The sequence below is a fragment of the Cyprinodon tularosa genome, unplaced genomic scaffold (assembly GCF_016077235.1).
Source record: "Cyprinodon tularosa strain WSP-4 unplaced genomic scaffold, ASM1607723v1 ctg46, whole genome shotgun sequence".
NCBI lineage: Eukaryota > Metazoa > Chordata > Actinopteri > Cyprinodontiformes > Cyprinodontidae > Cyprinodon > Cyprinodon tularosa.
The window spans coordinates 2,162,828-2,182,164 of NW_024039185.1; the positions used below are offsets into that span (position 1 = coordinate 2,162,828).

The window sequence follows — 19,337 nt, forward strand, 5'->3', positions numbered from 1 at the left end:
GCAAAAGTATTTATTTTTTTCGGTTGTTTATTTTTTTTTGTCACACTTAAATCTTTCAGATCATCAAAAAATCTTCCATATCAAAGATATTGAAGAGAGACATTTTTTTAAATATAATTACATACAGAATTTTTAATCTATTTTTTAAGCTTGGTGTTAGGGTTTGCTGTTGAGTCAATGAGTTAATGCAATCACCTGGTTTTCATTACAAAGAAAACTTTGAACCAATCTAACTGTATGATCTGTATGATCTAACTATAATATATCAAAGCCATTTATTTGTTTTTCTTGCATTTCAGGTTAGTTTGACATTAAATAAACCCTGTACAACTTAAATGGATAACTTTTAGTAAGAAAGTACAATGCATACAAACCAGATTTGCAGTAGGTGTGTCAGAGATCTGCTCATCTGAGTGTTTATTGTAGGAATCCATAGTATTGGAAAAAAAAGTGGGACCCAAAGTAATAAAAATTTGTTTAGAGCCCATTGGAGGCTTAGAGCGGCCCTAGTACAAACAGATGTGTAGGGAGGTTAATAGTAGGATTTGTCTTCATTCATGAATCATGATGTCATTTACTTAAGATTAATGTTTAATTTACACAGACAAACAAAAACACAAACAATACTTGATGCTTATTGACAGACTGCCATTGTAACTAATCTTTTTTGGCCTTTTTTATATAGTATAAAATAACATCAAAGAGGCCTTCTAGGATTCTTTTTACAAGAAGGAAGGAAGGAAGGAAGGAAGGAAGGAAGGAAGGAAGGAAGGAAGGAAGGAAGGAAGGAAGGAAGGAAGGAAGGAAGGAAGGAAGGAAGGAAGTCCTGATAAAATAGTCTTAATAAAATAACTAAATTGTGTTTGTGTGATGACATGAAGGATTTGTTTTTAATATGGTCTCAGTATGATGTTGATTTATGATCCAAGAGAAAATGGAAATAAAATGGGGGTGATTGTGATTTTAATGTCCTTCTGTTGGACGGTTTTCAGTAGGACCTAATACTGTATCGTCTGTTTCCGGGGAAGGTAAATAGCAAGCACAGGAGGAAGTTGTTGTCAGTTATCAGCTCTGCAAGCATAAGCCATTTAGGAATATGTGTTTACTTTTCAGTGATAAAGACAGTAAACTTTGAAAAATAACTCTGGAGGAGGCCGTCGCATTGTTAGAGCTGTATCTGGTTGTAATGGTACTTTCGTTTTCCTGGGCAATCTATTTTATTTTCGTGTCGAAGCCTTTGCTTGGCAAGACTTAGCTAGCCAAGAGGTTAGCCGATGGCTCGATGACAGAGAAGGGAGTAGAAGAGTTTGGCTAAGCAGCAAGAAGCTAGCCTCGCTCTGAACCCAGAGAGATGGATTTCTCCAAGTTCCTGGATGATGACTTTGATGTGAAGGACTGGGTGAACGGCGCCTTCAAGGTGGTACAGAAGGAGGCTCCAGGGAAAGCGGACACTCATGCAGCAACACTGGTCATGAAGCTGCAGCTCTTCATCCAGGAGGTCAACAATGCCATCGAGGGTCAGTAGCAGGAATTTTCCATGCTGAACCCAACACCCAGAATTACTGCTTCCCATTTAACACTTCAGTAAATTTGTGTTGAATGGATAGATAGATGGATAGACGTTTATATATGCAAATGTCTGGGTCTGTCTGTGTGTGTGTGTACACCTGTCTAGCTCTCAGAGTGAGAACTAATTTTCCAATTTCACCATCAGATTGAAGACCAGATGTTGCAAAGTGAGGAAATTTTGTGGATTTCTCACATTCTATTTTGCTCATGGTTAGGTTTAGGGCTAAGGTATCAATTGGTCAGGGTTAGGATGAGGTATGCGTTGGTAATGGATAGTTTTAGGGTTAGGGCATAGAAAGCGTTGAACATGTCTGAAAATCCATGGGAGTCAACACATGATTTTTTTTATTTAATATTTAAATTTTTTTTATTTATTTTAATTTTATTTTAACTTATTTTTATTCCTAATGCACCTTTTCCTCCTTGTTTGCACCTTCTTGAAGTACTATGCCAATATGTGACCAGTGAATTTCTCTGCTGTGAGATCAATAAAGCTCATCTAATCTAATCTAATCTAATCATGGTCCTCACTGCGATTGCAGAACGTGTGTGTGTGTGATCTTGTTTTACCTACAATATGAGGGAAGTATTTTGTAAAATATCCTACATGCGAGGACTTAGAGGTACATATAGGGACATTCAACTGGTCCCTATATGGTAAAGTTCTGTTCTTTGAGTTGGGTTTAGGTTTAGGACTAAGGTGACATAAAATGATTGCAAGTCAATGAAATGTCCCCATATGTTATGAAAACAAAGCTGTGTGTGTGTGTAGTTGTGTGTGTGTGTGTGTGTGTGTCTATACACTGCTCAAAAAAATTAAAGGAACACTTTGAAAACATCAGATCTCAACTGGGGGGGGAAATCATGCTGTTTATTTATACTGATATAGACTGGGTGATTTGTTAGGAACAAAAGGATGCCACATCATTTTATGGAAATAAATATTATCAACCTACAGAGGGCTGAATTCAAACACACCCCAAAAATTCCAGTAGAAAAATGATGCGGCAGTCTAGTCCATTTTGCTGAAATTTCATTGCGAAATGGTATTCAGTAATTTGTACGGCCCCCAGGTGCGTGTATGCATGCCTGACAACATTAACACCAAAGCAGCTGAAACTGATTAACAACCCCCTCTGCTACTTACCAGACCAAATCAATATCCCAAAAGTTTAATTAATGTGATGCTATACTCTGATTACAAAGTGCTCCTTTAAATTTTTTGAGTAGTGTATGTGTGTGCGTATATATATATATATACGGAGGTTATTATAGCTTATTATATAATTATACATATGTAAGATAAATACCATAGTACAATATACACAGAAATAAGTTGGTTTACCTCAGGATGATGAATATCGTAACAATAAAAGGTCTTTTAATAGTTAATGACTGAAAAGCCAAGAGTTTAATTTTTTCTATCTGTCTACAGAGTCCAGTAATCAGGCCCTCCAAAATATGCCCAGAGTGCTACGAGACGTCGAAGCCTTGAAGCAGGAGGCGTCGTTTCTAAAAGAGCAAATGGTCCTGGTGAAGGAGGATATAAAAAAGTTTGAACAAGAAACTGTCCAATCCATGCAGGTGTGTGAGGGCTCCTTTTTTAAGGATATGTTCATGCATTAAATGTTAGGAGCTTTTTGTTTTAAACCAAAATAAAGCCAAACAAAAAGGAATCTTTCCTCCCTATAGGTCCTGGTAGAAATAGATCAGGTGAAGACTCGAATGCAGCTGGCTGCTGAGGCCCTGCAGGAGGCAGACAAATGGAGCACCCTGAGCACAGACATAGAGGAGACCTTTAAAACTCAGGTAAAAAAAAAAAAACTTTGTAGTTTGTTAATAGTGTTAAATATATATATAATCTGTGTATTTTATGATATTTGACATATTGCTTATTTGCTTTTGTGGTTCAAAATGAAAAATAAAATGCTGCACCTGAGTGAATTGAATTAACAACGGAGAATGGTGAATTTAATCCTAGTAGCACTTTATTTCATTTTTAATACAATTAACACCTTATTTTCAGGACCTGGGAGTTATTTCTTCTAAGCTTACCAGCATGCAGAACAGCCTGGCTATGCTGGTGGACACTCCAGACTATTCTGAGAAGTGTGTCCACCTGGAGGCTCTGAAAAACAGACTGGAGGCCATGGCCAGTCCACAGATAGTAGCAACCTTTAACTCCATGTCTCTAGGTAACAAACCAAGAAAAAAAACACTTATCGATATTATTCCACCCCCCCTGCCTGAATGTGAACAACACATAACATCTTCTCTTTCTTCAGACCAGGCTAAGCTGTTTGTCAAAGTCTTCACAGAGATCGATAGAATGCCCCAGCTGCTGGCGTACTACTATAAGTGTCATAAGGTATGTTCCCCATCCTGGTTAGCTTCCAAAAATCACACCATGTGGGATAATGTGTGGCTTTGTGTCTACAGGGCCAGTTAGTGAGCATATGGCAGGATCTCTCTCAGAGCGAGCTCAGTCTGAATCAGCAGCTGTCTGAATTCTACGACACTCTGCTTTCCACTTGGCATGCACAGGTTCAGTGGAGCAGCCAGGTAAGACTTGCTGTAGTACCCAGACCAATCAGTCCTGAGTCATGATTAGTTTCTAACCTGTGCTGTCAAACGGCTCTAGGTGTTTAAGAATCCATACGAAGTGGTGATGGTTCTGCTGATCCAGACGCTGGGGGCTATGGTGCCGTCCATCCCTGTGTGCCTGAGCACAGCCGTGGAGAGGGCGGCTCAGGAGCAGCGCCTGGACACTCTGCTGGAACTCCACCAAACCACATCCACCTTTGGCCACGGCTTGGAGGCTGCAATGCTTCCACATCTAGGTCTGTAAAGAGAGGGGCTAGGGGGAAAGCTGTCACACCTTATTAACTTCACAAAATCTGTCACATCTGGATTTATTTATTTATTTATCACCAATCAACTCTGGGCTTCCATAGCTCAGAATGACATCAGTTCACCACTCTGAACATTTTGTACTCAAATCTGATAAACTAGCTCACTGTGTGATACCAGAAGCTCCAAACATTTAGTCTATTTTCATTGTTTGTTGGGAAACATGATTATCTTACAAGCAGGTTTCACAGTTTGGATTTTATTGCCTTTTAAATTACAGACACCTCCCAGAGGGGATGATGGAAATCAAAGCTAGAATTTTAACAGAAATGTTTTATTTGGTATTTTTAATGTGAAACTTGCATAATAAAAAACAAAAACAAAATAACAATTGAGTTTGGTAGGGAAAAAAATCAGAGATTAGATATTTATGTCATATAGCCCAGCCATACACACAACCTCTTAATCTGTGTAAGTTTTAATTTGAGCTGTTTGTGTCCAGAAAAAAAGACCCATAATTATAAAGCATAGTATATGATTTAAGTATTTGATTTAGAATTAAAATCTCACAAATGGGGCTCATGCATTTTTAATAATCAAATAAAGATTTTCTTGTGTGACAGAAGGGGGTGGGGGGATTCAACGCTTCCTACGCGCTCAACAAGAACCCAGAAATCTGTTCTTGGACAAGAAAAGAGTTTGTTTGGCCTCTAAAGCTACGTTCACACTGCAGGCCTTGGTGCTCAATTCCAATTTTTTTGTGAAATCCCTTATTTTTTTTTTTTGCGTTGCTGTTCACATTTCCAAATATATGCGACTTATATGTGATCTCCCATGTGAGCTGCATTCATACAACCTAAGTGTCCTGGATGCGAAGTAGAGAATGCAATGACGTCACAGGCCAGCATGCTCCATGTTGACGGAAGTAAACATTGATGGTAGTGCCGGAACGCATCTAGCAACCTTTCCCAATCATAAAAACACATTCTTTTCAAGATTGTGAAACATAAATACTGTTCTCCGCATCATCGTCTGCCATGGTTGATTTTCTTGCGCTTCTTCATAGCAAGACCCAGAATAGTGACCTATGTCGGGTATCAATGGCGTTCAATGGCGTTCAGGTTGGATGAAAGTGACATGGCCGTTCAGACACGTCGCATTTGAAAAGATCAGATTCATATCAGATTCATGACCACATAGCCAAGTGGCCTGGGTCGCATTGCAAAAAATCGTATCTATGTTGTTCAGACAGTCATGAAAAGATCAGATACAGGTCGCAGGGCTCGATGTTGACCATTGCCCGATCGCCCGGGGCAAGTCATTTTTATTGTCGCGAGAGTACAAATTTCATTGCATTTGCCCGCCGGGCAAGTGCAACGATCGCAAAAAAAAAATATTTATCTTTCAAAATTACTTTAAAATAACTGACATTTGCTGAAAACGACCCACAAGCGTTGCCATTTTTTTTTTTTGTACACATTCTCTCGTGATTTAAAAAAGTCACGTGATTTTCCGCTAGATGGTGTGATTTTTCTCTCCTTGGGGAGAGAATTCTGCAGAGCAGCCGCTGGATGATGAATTTAATCTATACTTTAAGTCAGGGATCAGTCAGGGATTAGGAAAATAACAATAATAATTGTATGTAAATATTTCTATCATATGGCAGTCTTCTGCACAGTGGTCATACATTAAAAAATGTTCATTCAATTTTTTTCTCTTAGACATTGGAGTGGTGCATTTAAATGTTATAGAGCTAAACATGTTAAATTGGTGAGTAGTAGTAGTGTAAGTTTTTAACCTGTTAAGTTTGTTTTTAGATTTTTTACATTACAATTTGTATTTTTCCAAGCACACAACAGTTTAAAGCAAATTTTTGTTTGAAAAGAATGTGCAGGAAGGATTGAAAAGCATGTTAACATGGTAATGTAGGCTTGAGTTCATTATCTGATGCATGCATATACACACCAGGAACCTGTAAACTTACGGAATTACAAAAAAAAAAAAAATAATTAAAAAACAAACATGTTTCATTGATATATATATATACAAAAATGAATATTAGGAACTATATTTATCAAACATTATACTGGGCAAGTAAAAATTGTTTCTGGGCAAATGAAATGTGAAAGCCACTTGCCTGATTTTAACGTCAACCCCTGGGTCGCATGTGGGCCAAATAAATCGGATTTGGGTCACGTCAGGCTGCAGTGTGAACGTAGCTTAAATGTTAATGCTTTTCCAGAAGCTTGGCTGCCGAGATTCTCTCCTCTATAAAACACGTCGCTGAAAATCAATCAAGAGCAGGAGGGGCAGCGACTGCCCTACTAGAATCATTTATACAGGAAACGCTTCAAGTGAGAAGGAGAACAAGATGATGATTCAGAACAAATGTCTCAGTTCTTGTGAAGGATGTAGCAGCATTATATATTTTTTTGTGTTTTACTGGAGACGTTTCATGTATATCAGGTGAGATCCTTATTTTCTATTGATCCAGGTGACAATAACCTGCTAAAGGTAACTGAGCTGGTCAGTGCGCTTTACGACCCCTACAAGTCCTACCAGCTGCAGTATGGAGAGCTGGAAGAAGATTACCTCCTCATTCAGATCAGCGCCATTCCATTGGTTAGACATCACACTCTTAGCCACCGGTAACAAATCAGATAATCAATTATTATTTCTCTCTAACATTTTGTGCTTTTGCTCTCGTATTCAGGAACACGGGGAGGTTATTGATTGTGTGGAAGAACTCAGCCACTCTGTAGGCAAGTTGTTTGGCCTGGCGAGTGCAGCCGTGGAGCGCTGTGTCAGACTGACTGATGGACTCGCCGTGTGTGGGCTCCTTAGAGCTCTCAAAGCTCTCTTCACCAAGTAAAGATGCTTCTCTCACAGATCCCCAAACGGAATATCCGACAGATTACTTTCTAGAATAAGCCGACCCCATTTCTTTTCAATGTTCAGGTATGTGTCCGACTTCTCTACGACGCTCCAGTCGATCAGGAAGAAGTGCAAACTTGAGGAGACGCCGAGTTCTTCTGTTTTCCAGGAGGACTGGACAGCCTTCCAGAACTCAGTCCGGTTAGTTTGCTCTAAAACAGATATTCCCAGTTTCAAATAGTTTTTACTGGTGTTTACTGTGGGGATGTTTGCAGGATCATTGCCACGTGTGGAGAATTGCTGCGACAGTGCGGGGCTTTTGAGCAGCAGCTGTCAAACAAGTGAGATAAATCCATAACTTTTGAGTCCTTACATATAAAAATGGTGTGCTTATAAGCAATGCTTCCCACAGGATCCTGGGCACAGCAGGTAAGTACTTATCGGAGTCTTATAGCCCACGCAGCCTGGCTGGCATCCAAGAGGCCAGCTCCGCAGACAGGAAAAGCACCATTAAAAACCCATGGCAGGAGTACAACTACCTTCAGAGGGGAAATGTAGCTGAATATAACAACCTGATGGAGATCCTATACTCATTAAAGGTACAACGCAGAATTTTGTCATCACAGACGTTCTTGCATCTGTTCTTCTGTTAAATAACCGTTGTCTTGCAGGAAAAGGGCACGGGCAACTCCAGCCTGCTGGCTGAACCCAGAACGGCTCTAACCAGACTCAATCAGCAGGCCAACCAGCTGGCCTTCGACTCAGTCTTCCTGCAGATCAAACACCAGCTCTGCCTTGTTTCCAAGATGGAGGTGATTAGGCGTCAAGTTTCTAGATAATTCAAATTGAAGTATTATAAGGCACAATTTTAATGCCCTGGTTTTGCTCTTGACTTTGTGCATTTGGATGGGCTGTTCTGAATATTTAAATCTGGTCTCATGCTGTTCAAACTTCTCCTGTTTCGAGTCAGGAAGCTTCTGGTATTGGAGAGAGTTACACCGAAGACCTGCCTACTTTCAGCCTGTCACCACAAGAATATATCGCCAATGTAAGTCAAGGTTATATATTCTCATATTTTTCATCTAAAAATCTTTAATTCAAAGTTCATTTGATGAACTGCTTATTTTCAGATGTTTTCAAAGCAGGAAGAATTTCCAATAAAAAAATATTCTGCTGTGTTTTTAAGTTAGAACCACACACTTCAGTGATGCTCCTGACTGATGAACACAGTGCAGAGCATTGTGTGGAAAAGGGAGAAAACAATTGCTTTTATTTTTTTGATAAATAATATAGAAAAAATACTTTTAGTTATCGCTACAGTTTTAGAGGTTGTCTTTATATTTAAATCTGTTGAACAGATTCCCTGTCTTTGCAAAGGAAAGCATCTATTAGGATGGTGCATTCAGGGGGATGTGGAAAGTCTTACTTTTCCACTTCATGTCATGTTTTGCTTATGAACCATTAAAAAAACACAAATTATTTTCTTAACTTAAGCATGCTTGCTGTCACCCCTACATGGCCTGTAGCAGAGCTCAAGAAGGTTCTTCTCTTTTTTTCTTTTTTTTTTCCTTCTTGCCACTCTTCTAGGAGGGTTTTTAATGCACTAATTTCCAAACCATATATTGTGTCAGTCATGCCTAACATGGACAGATCTAGACAGTGCCCAGTGCCCCTGTAGATCACATCCTGGCCCCTGTTATGGCCCCTGTACTGAAGACATAATACTCAAAGAAATTCTAATGATGATGCACTGGAACAGACATGGTTACTGATAGCTCCTTTGGGTCTATTTCTTTTTTTTTCTTTACAAATCCCGTTTTACTAATTATTTAAAACAATAAGGTGATAGCTTCAGTGGTATTGAGATAGGATCCCAGTTTTCTAAATTGCTCTAATTTTTATGACTGAATTTATCAGTTCTAATTCAGATTTTCTAGAAAATGAAATTTTCACTTCAATCAATTATCAAAAATATGTTCAATTCCTAAATTATGAATGTATATTGACCTAATAAGACATATCATTTTAAATAAACCTAATTGAATGGATATTTCACTTCATGCAGCTCTATTAATATATTTGAATCCCTTGCCCTGTTTTTTTTTTATTTCATGCTTTTTTTTTTCCCAGTAAAGTAGATGGAGCTACATTTCTTATTACTGTTGCAATAAACTGATGTAAATCTTTGATTTAGTCCTTTCTTCCTGTGTCATGGCTGCAGCTGATTGAAGGACTGCTGGTCCTTGTTAGCAGGGAGTCGCTGCCTCCTAATGTATGACGTGTATTCAGATTAAAAACTAGGCTGTATAAATATGTGTACAGTTATTATCCCTCCACAGGGCTGATCTGATGTACAAATGAGCTGCACACGTCAGATTTGTATTAGTTACAGAAATAATTTATCATCTTTATTCCACTTCATAATTATGCACAACTTTATGATGGATGCTTTATGCACAACTTTATGATGAATGCTTAAAATCCAAACAGAATGCGGCGCGTTTGTGGCTTTCATGTACCGTATTTTCACGACCATAAGGCGCACCGGACTAAAAGGCGCACTCTCAGTTATGTGTCCCATTTCTGTATTTAACACACACATAAGGCGCACCGGACTATAGGTCGCGTTTTTTATATACAGGTACATGTCCTCTACTACCTTTAAATACCTCTACTGCGTATTTAAAAATACAGCGGGGGCAAAACTGAGTATGACTGTGCTTTATTCATGTATTTATTACAAAGTATTAATCAAACCTGGCAGCTGGCCGTGAGACAGACACATCGCAGATGACACAGCGCTGTGGTCACTCCTAAATTAACTTAAAATCCTGAAACCTGCCGACGGAATATGTTCGCTTTTATTACCGGTATCCTGGTGCCTGCAGCTAAAATTATTTAGATGAAAAACACCTGCCAGCAGCCGCGGTGAACGAAAGGATTTCTCCTGTCGGTGCACCGCTGGTATGTGGGGGTCTGAGCGCCTCCGACAGAAATAGATAATCTGGATGAACTGACTGCAATTATTAAGTTTTCAGGTGGCCTTTCTCACTTAAAAACATATTAAAACTACTTTATTCCCACTGATCACAGCAAATATAGCTGCAAGATTTAGATTATTTAGATGAAAAAACACCTACCAGCCGCCGCGCTGAAGAGGAGGAGGAGACGTGCCCGCGGCTGTTGAATTAAGTTTTCAGGTAGAAAAATAGAGCGGAAGCAAACCTGAGTATGATTGTGCTTTATTCATGTATTTATTACAAAGTATTAATCAAACCCATCAAAGTCATCATCCTCTGTTATCCTCAGCATTCCTCTGAATAAAACAGCTGCGCTAAATCAGACATGCCAGTTTCCCCTTCTTCGCTGTAAGAGTCACTTTCCGTGCAGCGCAGCTCCTCAGAAATAATGCCGGCTTTTGCGAAAGCTTGAAGAACAGAGCGAGCAGACACAGTCCATCTACAATCCATCCGCAAACTGTGGCGTAACTTGCCCGGCGCTGCCTTCCATTTATCCTGAAACTGTGGTCTCCGTCTGTCATCCATCGCTCCCACGCCGCTCGCAGCCTTACTGTGAACGGCCGCTCCACACCGATGTCGAGCGGTGGAAGTTCCTTTGTCAGACCCCCCGGGATAACGGCGAGCACAGCGTTCATTTGATTCATCTTTTTTTCACATCGGCTGTGAAATGGGCACGCAGCGATGGTGATGCGTGGAAAAAAGCACCTGGTCTCCTCACATACACCTGCCTTTCATCATCTCCTCATTCATCCAGCCTTTTCATTTGCGTTAATATCATCAGAGCGCTGTGTCTCGCTGTCAGCTCCCAGATCAGCTTCTCTGATTGGTTGATGCGGCGCGTCCAGCAGCAAAACTTCAATTTTTCCATCTGAGCAGCAGCAGCGCGTTGGCGGTGCGTCAGATGCTTAAACGCTCCCGACGTGCTGCACCAAAATGCGCTGCAGGACCTTTTGCTGCACCTATATGCGCGTCAACCATTGACTTTGCATGTAAACTCGCTGCTTCTGTTGCACCTGCTGGGTCCGGTTCACACCGATGTCGAGCGGTTGAACAGCGAGCACAGCGTTAATTTGTTTCCCCATGTTTTTCACATCAGCTGTGAGATGGGCACGCATTAAGTTACATATTAACAGCGATGGTGAGGGGTGGAAAAAAAACACCTGGTCTCCTTACATTCAGCCACTCTTTCATCATCTCCTCAATGAGGTGGTCTCAAAAGTCGCAGTTACAACACACATAGGGCGCACCGCACCATAGGGCGCACCGCACATTTTGAGGAAAAAAAAAGACGTTTAAGTGCGCCTTATAGTCGTGAAAATACGGTAGTAAAACATGGAAAAACCTTTAGGGGAATGGTGTAGTGACTTTTTTGTTACATCTGAATTGTTTTGTTTTTCCTCTTTCAACAGATTGGACAGTACCTAATGTCTCTGCCACTTCACCTGGAGCCTTTTGTGACACAGGAGGACCCTGCACTAGAGATGGCCTTACATGCTGGGAAGCTCCCTTTCCCTCCAGAGCAAGGTACCTCATTACTGCCCTGTTTTACCTTCACTGTTTCATCTTGATTTTAAATTTCTCAGTTTCAGTTTGGTTCCTAAATTATACAGAGGCTGCTTTGATTTATCTGTTTCAGACAGGGTTGATTTCTTGCCAAATAGGGTGACTAATCTAAGAACAAGCTGCTTAGGTAGAACCTATGATGTGTGGATTAAACAAATATTGAAAATGTATTTTCCTCCTTGTGCAATATTAAAAAAGGACTAACTGGGATGCAATAATTGTCTGCTTTTCACTAAAAGTGACATTCCAAAAATATATTCAGCCTGTTGGATGGAGTTTCTCTGCAGGAGATGCTGATAACTAACAGAAATGATTGAGCCCACGATGCTGAAGGTTGCAGAGAAAGTTGAATGCATCAAAATAACAGAGAAAGAATGCATCACATTTTTATTTGATGCATTCCTGCTCTTCTGTTATTATGGTGCATCCTGACGTAAAAAGAAAAATCAAAACCTTTAGACCTTATCTGGCAACTGTATTAGGAAGGTATGCTGCAAACTTTTCTGTTCTACTATTAGATTTTGATTAAGCTGAATCATTGAGAGTTTATTTTGCTTTTCCTTTGCACTAACTTAATCATGTAGGTGTTTCACTCTGAGTTTTCATTGTTTTCATGACCTTGAAAGCTTCCGTGTCCAGAGACCATTGTATCAGGATTAATGTTATTCTGCAAAGTGCTTCATTCTACTTTCATGCATGGATTTGCTTACTTTTTCTTCCTTTCTCAAGCATATCACCAACAGCCAGGGGGGCTGCTGGAAAATGATCCGAACGAGAAAAAGTTAAATAAACATTAACTTTAAACTTTACATTTACATCCTATCAAGATAATAAGAGCTTATTTAAAACAAAAAAAACAGCTGTATCTATGTACACATGAATACAAAATAGGTTTAGGATTGAGAACATATATTCCAATTAGGTTTCACTATTTATTTATTTATTTTTCACTGTTTACTGCTAAAAAATGAGGGAGGACATGAAGATTATTTATTTATTTAGTTTACTGCTGGATTTTATTGTTATATTTGAAAAATATAGCGGGACAAATCTTCTTTGTTACCCCCCCCCAGTCAAGGGCCCTTAGAATCGTCCTAACTTTCCCCTCAATACGGCGCCCCTGCCAGCAGCTAAAGGGATAAATGAGAAAGTTATTGTCTTACTCTTGTTAAAATTAGCGCGGTCCAATTTCAATGCCTCTAGTTGAACTAGACAGATTAAGACCATCGAGGTGTCTTTGGTGGGAAACAATCTATATGAAGAAAAGCACGTTCTGCCCATTGTTAAGTACGGTGGAGGCTCTGTGGTGATGAGTCTCTTTCTTCTCCAAAGGCTGATGGATATTTTGAATATAAATCTGGTAGACTAGGATCCTCACTAGTTTGTTAAAGAGGAATTAGAACTAAAATATGACCAAGTCAACATGGAGATGGTTAAATAAAAATAATCACTGTTCGATAAGAAGGTAGATTGTGGTTTTACTTAACGTGTTCGCCTGCTATAACGCTGCATAAACTCGTACCTTTGTTATTCCAGGCGATGACCTTCCTGAGTTGGACAACACAGCAGACTACTGGCTGGGCTCCATCGCTAGAGCAACCATGCAGACGTACTGCGATGCCATTTTGCTCATCCCTCAACTTTCCCCTCATTCCACAAAACAGCTGATCACAGATATTGGTACAGTGACGAAGAAACTTGTTTAATTTCTGTTTGGAAGCAAAACCCGCTGTCCCGCTCCGTGTGAAAACATTTGAGTTCAGACCTCTTTGTGCCCCACAGAGTATCTGAGCAACGTTATGGATGCTCTGGGCCTGCAGCCATCCCGCAACCTGCAACACATCGTCACTCTGCTGAAAGCTAAACCTGAAGAGTACAGACAGACGGCCAAACTCCTGCCTCGGCGCCTTGCCTCTACCATCGCCGCGCTCCGCTCCATCGACTACTAACCACAGTTAAGGCGGAGAAGGACCATTTAGGCTGTACTACGTGTATTGGGAGCAAAATACAGAAAGAGATGTCAACAGCAGTTGCTTTACATGTTACTGTTCTCATTGGTGATGATTCTCTCTGTAGTTTGTAGCATTTTGGAAGGTTTTATTCAGATGGGCACAGAAGCAGCTGAAATACTTACCTAAGCCAAGTTTAACTTAACTGTTCTGTTTGCGGTAAGGATGCCTTCAATTTAAGCCAAAAAATAAATAACTGCATCTTCAATATAAATGGATTTGATCCTATTTACTAAATTTATAAAGTGTGTGTGTGTGGGGAGGGGGGCTGATGAGACCACAAACTCTACTAAGTCTTTATACCTATTGAACGCTTTCATGCTTCTGTAATTGATCTGGCCTATTTAACTGGACAGTTTTGGTTTGCTGTATAATTTCCCCTTTTGGGTTTATTATCAAATAAGTCTTTTGTTTAACTATGTTTAAAAATATATATATATTTGTGGGAGTCATTTTTTTATTTTTTGGATGGAGGGCGTGAAAGGCTTAATATGATTGTCTCCATGTTTGATCGCAAGGGTTTTTTATGTAATGTTGGAAAATCTGTCAAATAAAAATCTGATTAAACTATATTGACACCTCCATACGTTTTTATTAGCCGATTACAGACTCAAATGAATTTAACAATATTTGCAATTTAGGAATGCAGCGGTGGATGTGTGAATTCTGATAGAAGCCACACTGTTTACCAGTGCTGTGATGTGGGACTACAGTGCAGCTAAAAATAGGTATTTGCTTACAGATTTTTCTGTTTTGCTATTTTTTTTTTATAATTTATTAAGGGAAAAAAAGATATCTGGCAGGAGGTTATCTTCAAAATATTCCTTTCACCCATAAGTGTCCTCAGTCAACTTCAGCAGCTCCCCACATCCACTAAAATATGTATAAGCAAAGCACCGTTCCCCCCCTCCACTGATTTGCCAGAATCACTTTGAGGCAAACTCATGTTATTTCTCCATAATTTCTCCAAACTCCTCCCAAGCCTGAGTTTTTGCGTCCACCGCTGTACGTTTGGCCTCACAGAACCTGCTGCTGCTTTATATGGAAGAGGATTAGGGCCACTGAAAAGAAAAAAAAAAAAGTTAACTGATTTTTAAAATTTACTTCAATTTAACATGGGAAAAAAAAGTCAGAATTCTGACTTTTTTCCCATACTATACTGAAATAAAATAAAAAAAATCAGTTAACTTTTTTTTTTTTTTTTTCCCCAGTGGCCCTAATCCTCTTCCGTAGCTTTAAGGACCCAACAGGCCAACCTGTTTAGATTTGGTTCCTTCTTTCTTCACAGTTGTATTATGAAATTAAGGCAGGATCGGGAGGAGTCTGCAATAAAGATGACCCACACTGAACACACAAACTGTTTCTGCTAGAATTAAAATGTGTTGTTTTATTCCGCCACAGAAAACAGCAAAGCAAGCACATCAATCAAGGCACGGTGCTGAATACAAATTATATTGTCTCAATACAATTTATATCGTCCCCCTACCGTGACACAAGGATCGGCAGGCCGGTCGATCCTGGCAGGGCAGCGACCCGCGCAGCTAGGCGTCCGTACGCAACCCTAGCAGACCCTGCCAGTGCCAACCGCCATCCTTCAAAATAAAATCTTTCACCCAATCAGGAAAAGTGATCGCTCCCTCTCACGCCTTGAGTGCATGATTACAGAAACCAGAATATGGAACGGGCACCCCCCGAACCCACCCAAGGCTCGTGGACAGCCGAAACCAAAAACATTACATCATTCCCAGAGCATGGAACCGAGAGGTTGTGAGTACAAAAACAAATTATATCATGCTCTCAAGGAAACAGAAACTTAGATAATGAGAGTGCCTAGGTAATAAGAGTGCTTCATTTGTGATACAAAACTTGTATGATTGTCAAAGAACATAAAATATAAAGCCTATATATATCAACAGTGTCCCTCAGGGCCATCACTGGATTTGGGGGTTGCTGCCTGGACGGGAACTGCAGAACTTCTAGCCACAGCAGGCAGCTGTATCAACAATGGAGGCAAAGAACACGGTCGACTCAGACTAGATGTTCCCAGCTTTACCTTTAATCTGAGAGAAGCTCTCCATGAGGTGGGAGTTCAATATGTCCCTGAATAAGGGCTCTGCTTGATGTTCCAAGCAGGCCCTCAATACTGGCTTAGTTAATCCGAATCTGTCAAGCTTCCTTCTCTTCCATCACCAGGTGATCAGTGGACAGCTACATCCCACTCTTCACCTGAGTGTCCCAAGAGATTTGGCTAAAAGTCAGAAGAAGCAAGTACAAAGTCGATCACCAGCATCTGGCTTAAGGCCTCTAGTTAGAACATTAATCTGGATATTGCCTCCAAAAAACACTTCACTATGGTCCAGTTTCATGTTTGAAAACCACAACTTAATTTATCATCTCAGGGACTTTCTTTTAGCAACATTGAATGAAGATATGGAAAAAAGTAACATGGAATAAAGCACCCGGTTTGATCCCCACAGCCTCCTCTCTGGGTCCCTGAGCAAGTCCCTTAATCTCACATTGCTCCCCGGGCACCGCACAATGGGAGCCCACTGCTACCCAAGGGGATGGGTTAAATGCAGAGGTAAATTTCTCCAATTTAAGATCAATACAATTTAATAAAAAAAATATATATATATATATTTCTCCACTTATTGTATTTTCAAAGGGAGATTGTGTAATACTTGAGCAGAACTATTTTTAAATGAATCGTCTAGGGTGAAATAAAACATTTTTTTTATAAACATCCACACTGCAAAAACGATCTAGAAATAAGTAAAAAATTTCTTAAATTGAGTGTATTCACCCTTAATTTGAGCAGGTAAATGAGAAAGTTTGCCAATGGAATGAGTAATTTTACTCTTAAAATAAGATAATTAGATAATATGCACTTGAAATAAGACAGTGCAATTGTGTTTTCTTATTTTAAGTGTAAGTTGTCTTGTTCCATTGGCAAAATGTCTCTTTTACCTCCTCAATCCAAGAACAAATGCACTTATTTTAAGAAAAAATGACTTATCTAGATTCAGATTTTTTGCAGTGCACATTCCTTTAAAATGCATGGAAGATATTTTGGATTTTGAGTTTGTGTTGATAAGAAACACCCTCACACTAATAGATATGTTCACATAATTAGGAGGTAATTATGTGATTATTATCACCTTCCTATTATGAAACTATATCATATAATGATTTGCCCTATAGCAATACGACTTAATCAGCTTAATATGCCTGTTATTGAATTAGCTATCTCGTTAATGTGAAATACATTTTTTTTATGAGATAATAAAAAATGCGACACTTGAATCATAACATAAAATCTACTAATTAATTAATTAATTAATTAATTTTTTTTTCAACAGTGTCCCATCTGGCGATGTGGCATTAACAATAATTGTCTTGATGCCAAAAAGAGCCCAACAGATTTTACTTTCTCAAGTGGAGCAGTAGGACTATCGCCATAGTGTTCCACTTGATTTATGCATATAAATACTGTAGATTTATCATGATTCATGCAGGGAGTAATACAGATTATATGGACACTACAATGTAAGTAGAACAGGGAGGGGGAAAAAAGGAGAAAAGATAAAAGAAAGAGTTGATAAAAGGGAGATAATGATAAAACATCTTCAGTCTGCTTCATCACTTGCAAAGAGATGTAAAAACAACAGCACAACCAACCAGTGCTTGTTCTAGACCAAATGTACCAGGGGGCCAGAAAAGCATGAAATAAAAAACAGGACAGGGGATTCAAATATATTAAGAGAGCTGCATGAAGTGAAATTTCTATTCAATAAGGTTTAATTAAAATGATATGTCTTATTAGGTCAATATACATTCATAAGTTAGGAATTTAACATGTTTTTTGATTGATTTAAGTTAGAAAGACCAGTGGCTACGTTTACATGGACACAACTAATCGGATTGAAGGCCTGATCAGATCAAAAATGTTTCATGTAAACATGTCAGACTGAAGATTCTAATCCGATTCGGTCCGATCGGATCTAAATTTAATTCCGAATGAGAGAGGTGGTTTTTGCCGATCGCCATTCCGATTGGCGTCCATGTAAACACCCATTCGGATCTGAAGAGTAAAATAATCTTCACTGCGCATGTGTGCGACGTCAGCGTGACGTTTTTCCGCCTTGTCAACAACAGGAAACCACCGGTCGCTCTCGCTGTGAACAACATGGCGGGGGGAGTCTAGGAACGCCGACTTATACACTCAAGTTCATTTAAAGCTGCAGGAAGCAGGAATTTATCCTCCTCCTCTTCCTCTTTTCTCTCTCCACAGCCCACTCGCTCTCCCACGCCGGCTCAAACGCTCATTCTCTATTTCTCACGTACATTTCGCTGCCAAGCGCTTTTTTCCTCCTCTCTCCTTTTTTCTTTCCGCTCGCTCCGAGCGCATCGTTTGTCAGGCCTCCCAAAAACCAGACGCAGACAGAACTGCCAAATTTGGCAGGAAGTTCTGCGCATGCTTAAAAGATTTAATCTGATCCAACGCTTGGTACATGTATACACACGTCATGATCGGATCATTTCATTTAGTGTCCATGTAAACGGAGATTTTGAATTTCCGATCAACCAAGGTTTGGATCGGATCGGGGAAATTTTGCGCATGTAAACGTAGCTATTGTCTACAAAATCTGAAAATACTGATAAATTCAGGCATAAAAATTAGAGCATTAAAAAAAAACATTTAGCAGAAGAAAACTGGGATCCTATCTCAATACCACTGAATCTATAACAGGGGCACTGGCCCCCGTTGGTCCCTGTCTAGAACCATCCATGTTAGGCTGACAAGAAAAAAAAAAACACGAGAAGAACCTTCTTGAGCTCTGCTCCAAGCCATGTGGGGGTGACTGCAAGCATGCTTAAAAAAAGCCGCTCTAATGAGTTAAGAAAATTATTTGCGTTTTTTAATGGTTCATCAGCAAAACATGACATGTAGTGGAAAAGTACGTTTTCCCATCCCCCTGAATGCACCATCCTAATAAATGCTTTCCTTTGCAAAGACAGTGAATCTGTTCAACACATTTAAATATGAAGACAACCTCTAAAACTGCAGCGAGAACTAAAAGTATTTTTTTATATGGCTTATTTTTAGATTTGTATTATTTATTAAAAAAATAAAAGCAATCGTTTTCTCCCATTTCCACATGATGCTCTGCACTGTGTTCATCAGTCAGGAGCATCACTGAACTTTGTGGTTCTAACTTAAAAATACAGCACAATCTTTTTTATTAGATATTCTTCCTGCTTTGAAAAAATCTGAAAAAAAAAAACAATTCATTAACTTTGAATTAAAGAGTTTTAGATGAAAAATATGAGATTATATAACGTTGACTTACATGATCTAGAGGGGCCCCGTTGGCCCCTGTATAGAAAGGTCCATGCAACCAACCAAAAATAATACAAAAACTATTAATTTATCTGTTTTATATTTAAAAGA

General features: G+C 39.4%; 1 protein-coding gene across 1 annotated transcript; it reads left to right on the forward strand.

Moving 5' to 3' along the window:
- Positions 1–1,021: 1,021 nt before the first annotated feature.
- Positions 1,022–14,452, forward strand: cog7 (component of oligomeric golgi complex 7). The gene is made up of 17 exons (XM_038300937.1): positions 1,022–1,517; positions 3,005–3,153; positions 3,262–3,378; positions 3,596–3,764; positions 3,855–3,937; positions 4,009–4,131; positions 4,211–4,409; positions 6,914–7,041; positions 7,133–7,287; positions 7,378–7,494; positions 7,569–7,634; positions 7,706–7,892; positions 7,965–8,105; positions 8,264–8,341; positions 11,723–11,837; positions 13,413–13,556; positions 13,659–14,452. Exons 1-17 carry the CDS (start codon positions 1,352–1,354, stop codon positions 13,823–13,825), a joined length of 2,304 nt encoding a protein of 767 aa, XP_038156865.1. The 5' UTR covers positions 1,022–1,351; the 3' UTR covers positions 13,826–14,452.
- Positions 14,453–19,337: the final 4,885 nt, after the last annotated feature.

What these genes read in the sequence shown, in the direction of transcription:
- cog7 (XM_038300937.1), top strand. Translation starts at nt 1,352, where the DNA reads ATGGATTTCTCCAAGTTCCTGGATGATGACTTTGATGTGAAGGACTGG. An exon ending in AGGTTCAGTGGAGCAGCCAG is followed by an intron (nt 4,132 to 4,210) that starts GTAAGACTTGCT and finishes AAACGGCTCTAG; the next exon opens with GTGTTTAAGAATCCATACGA. An exon ending in GCCTTGTTTCCAAGATGGAG is followed by an intron (nt 8,106 to 8,263) that starts GTGATTAGGCGT and finishes GTTTCGAGTCAG; the next exon opens with GAAGCTTCTGGTATTGGAGA.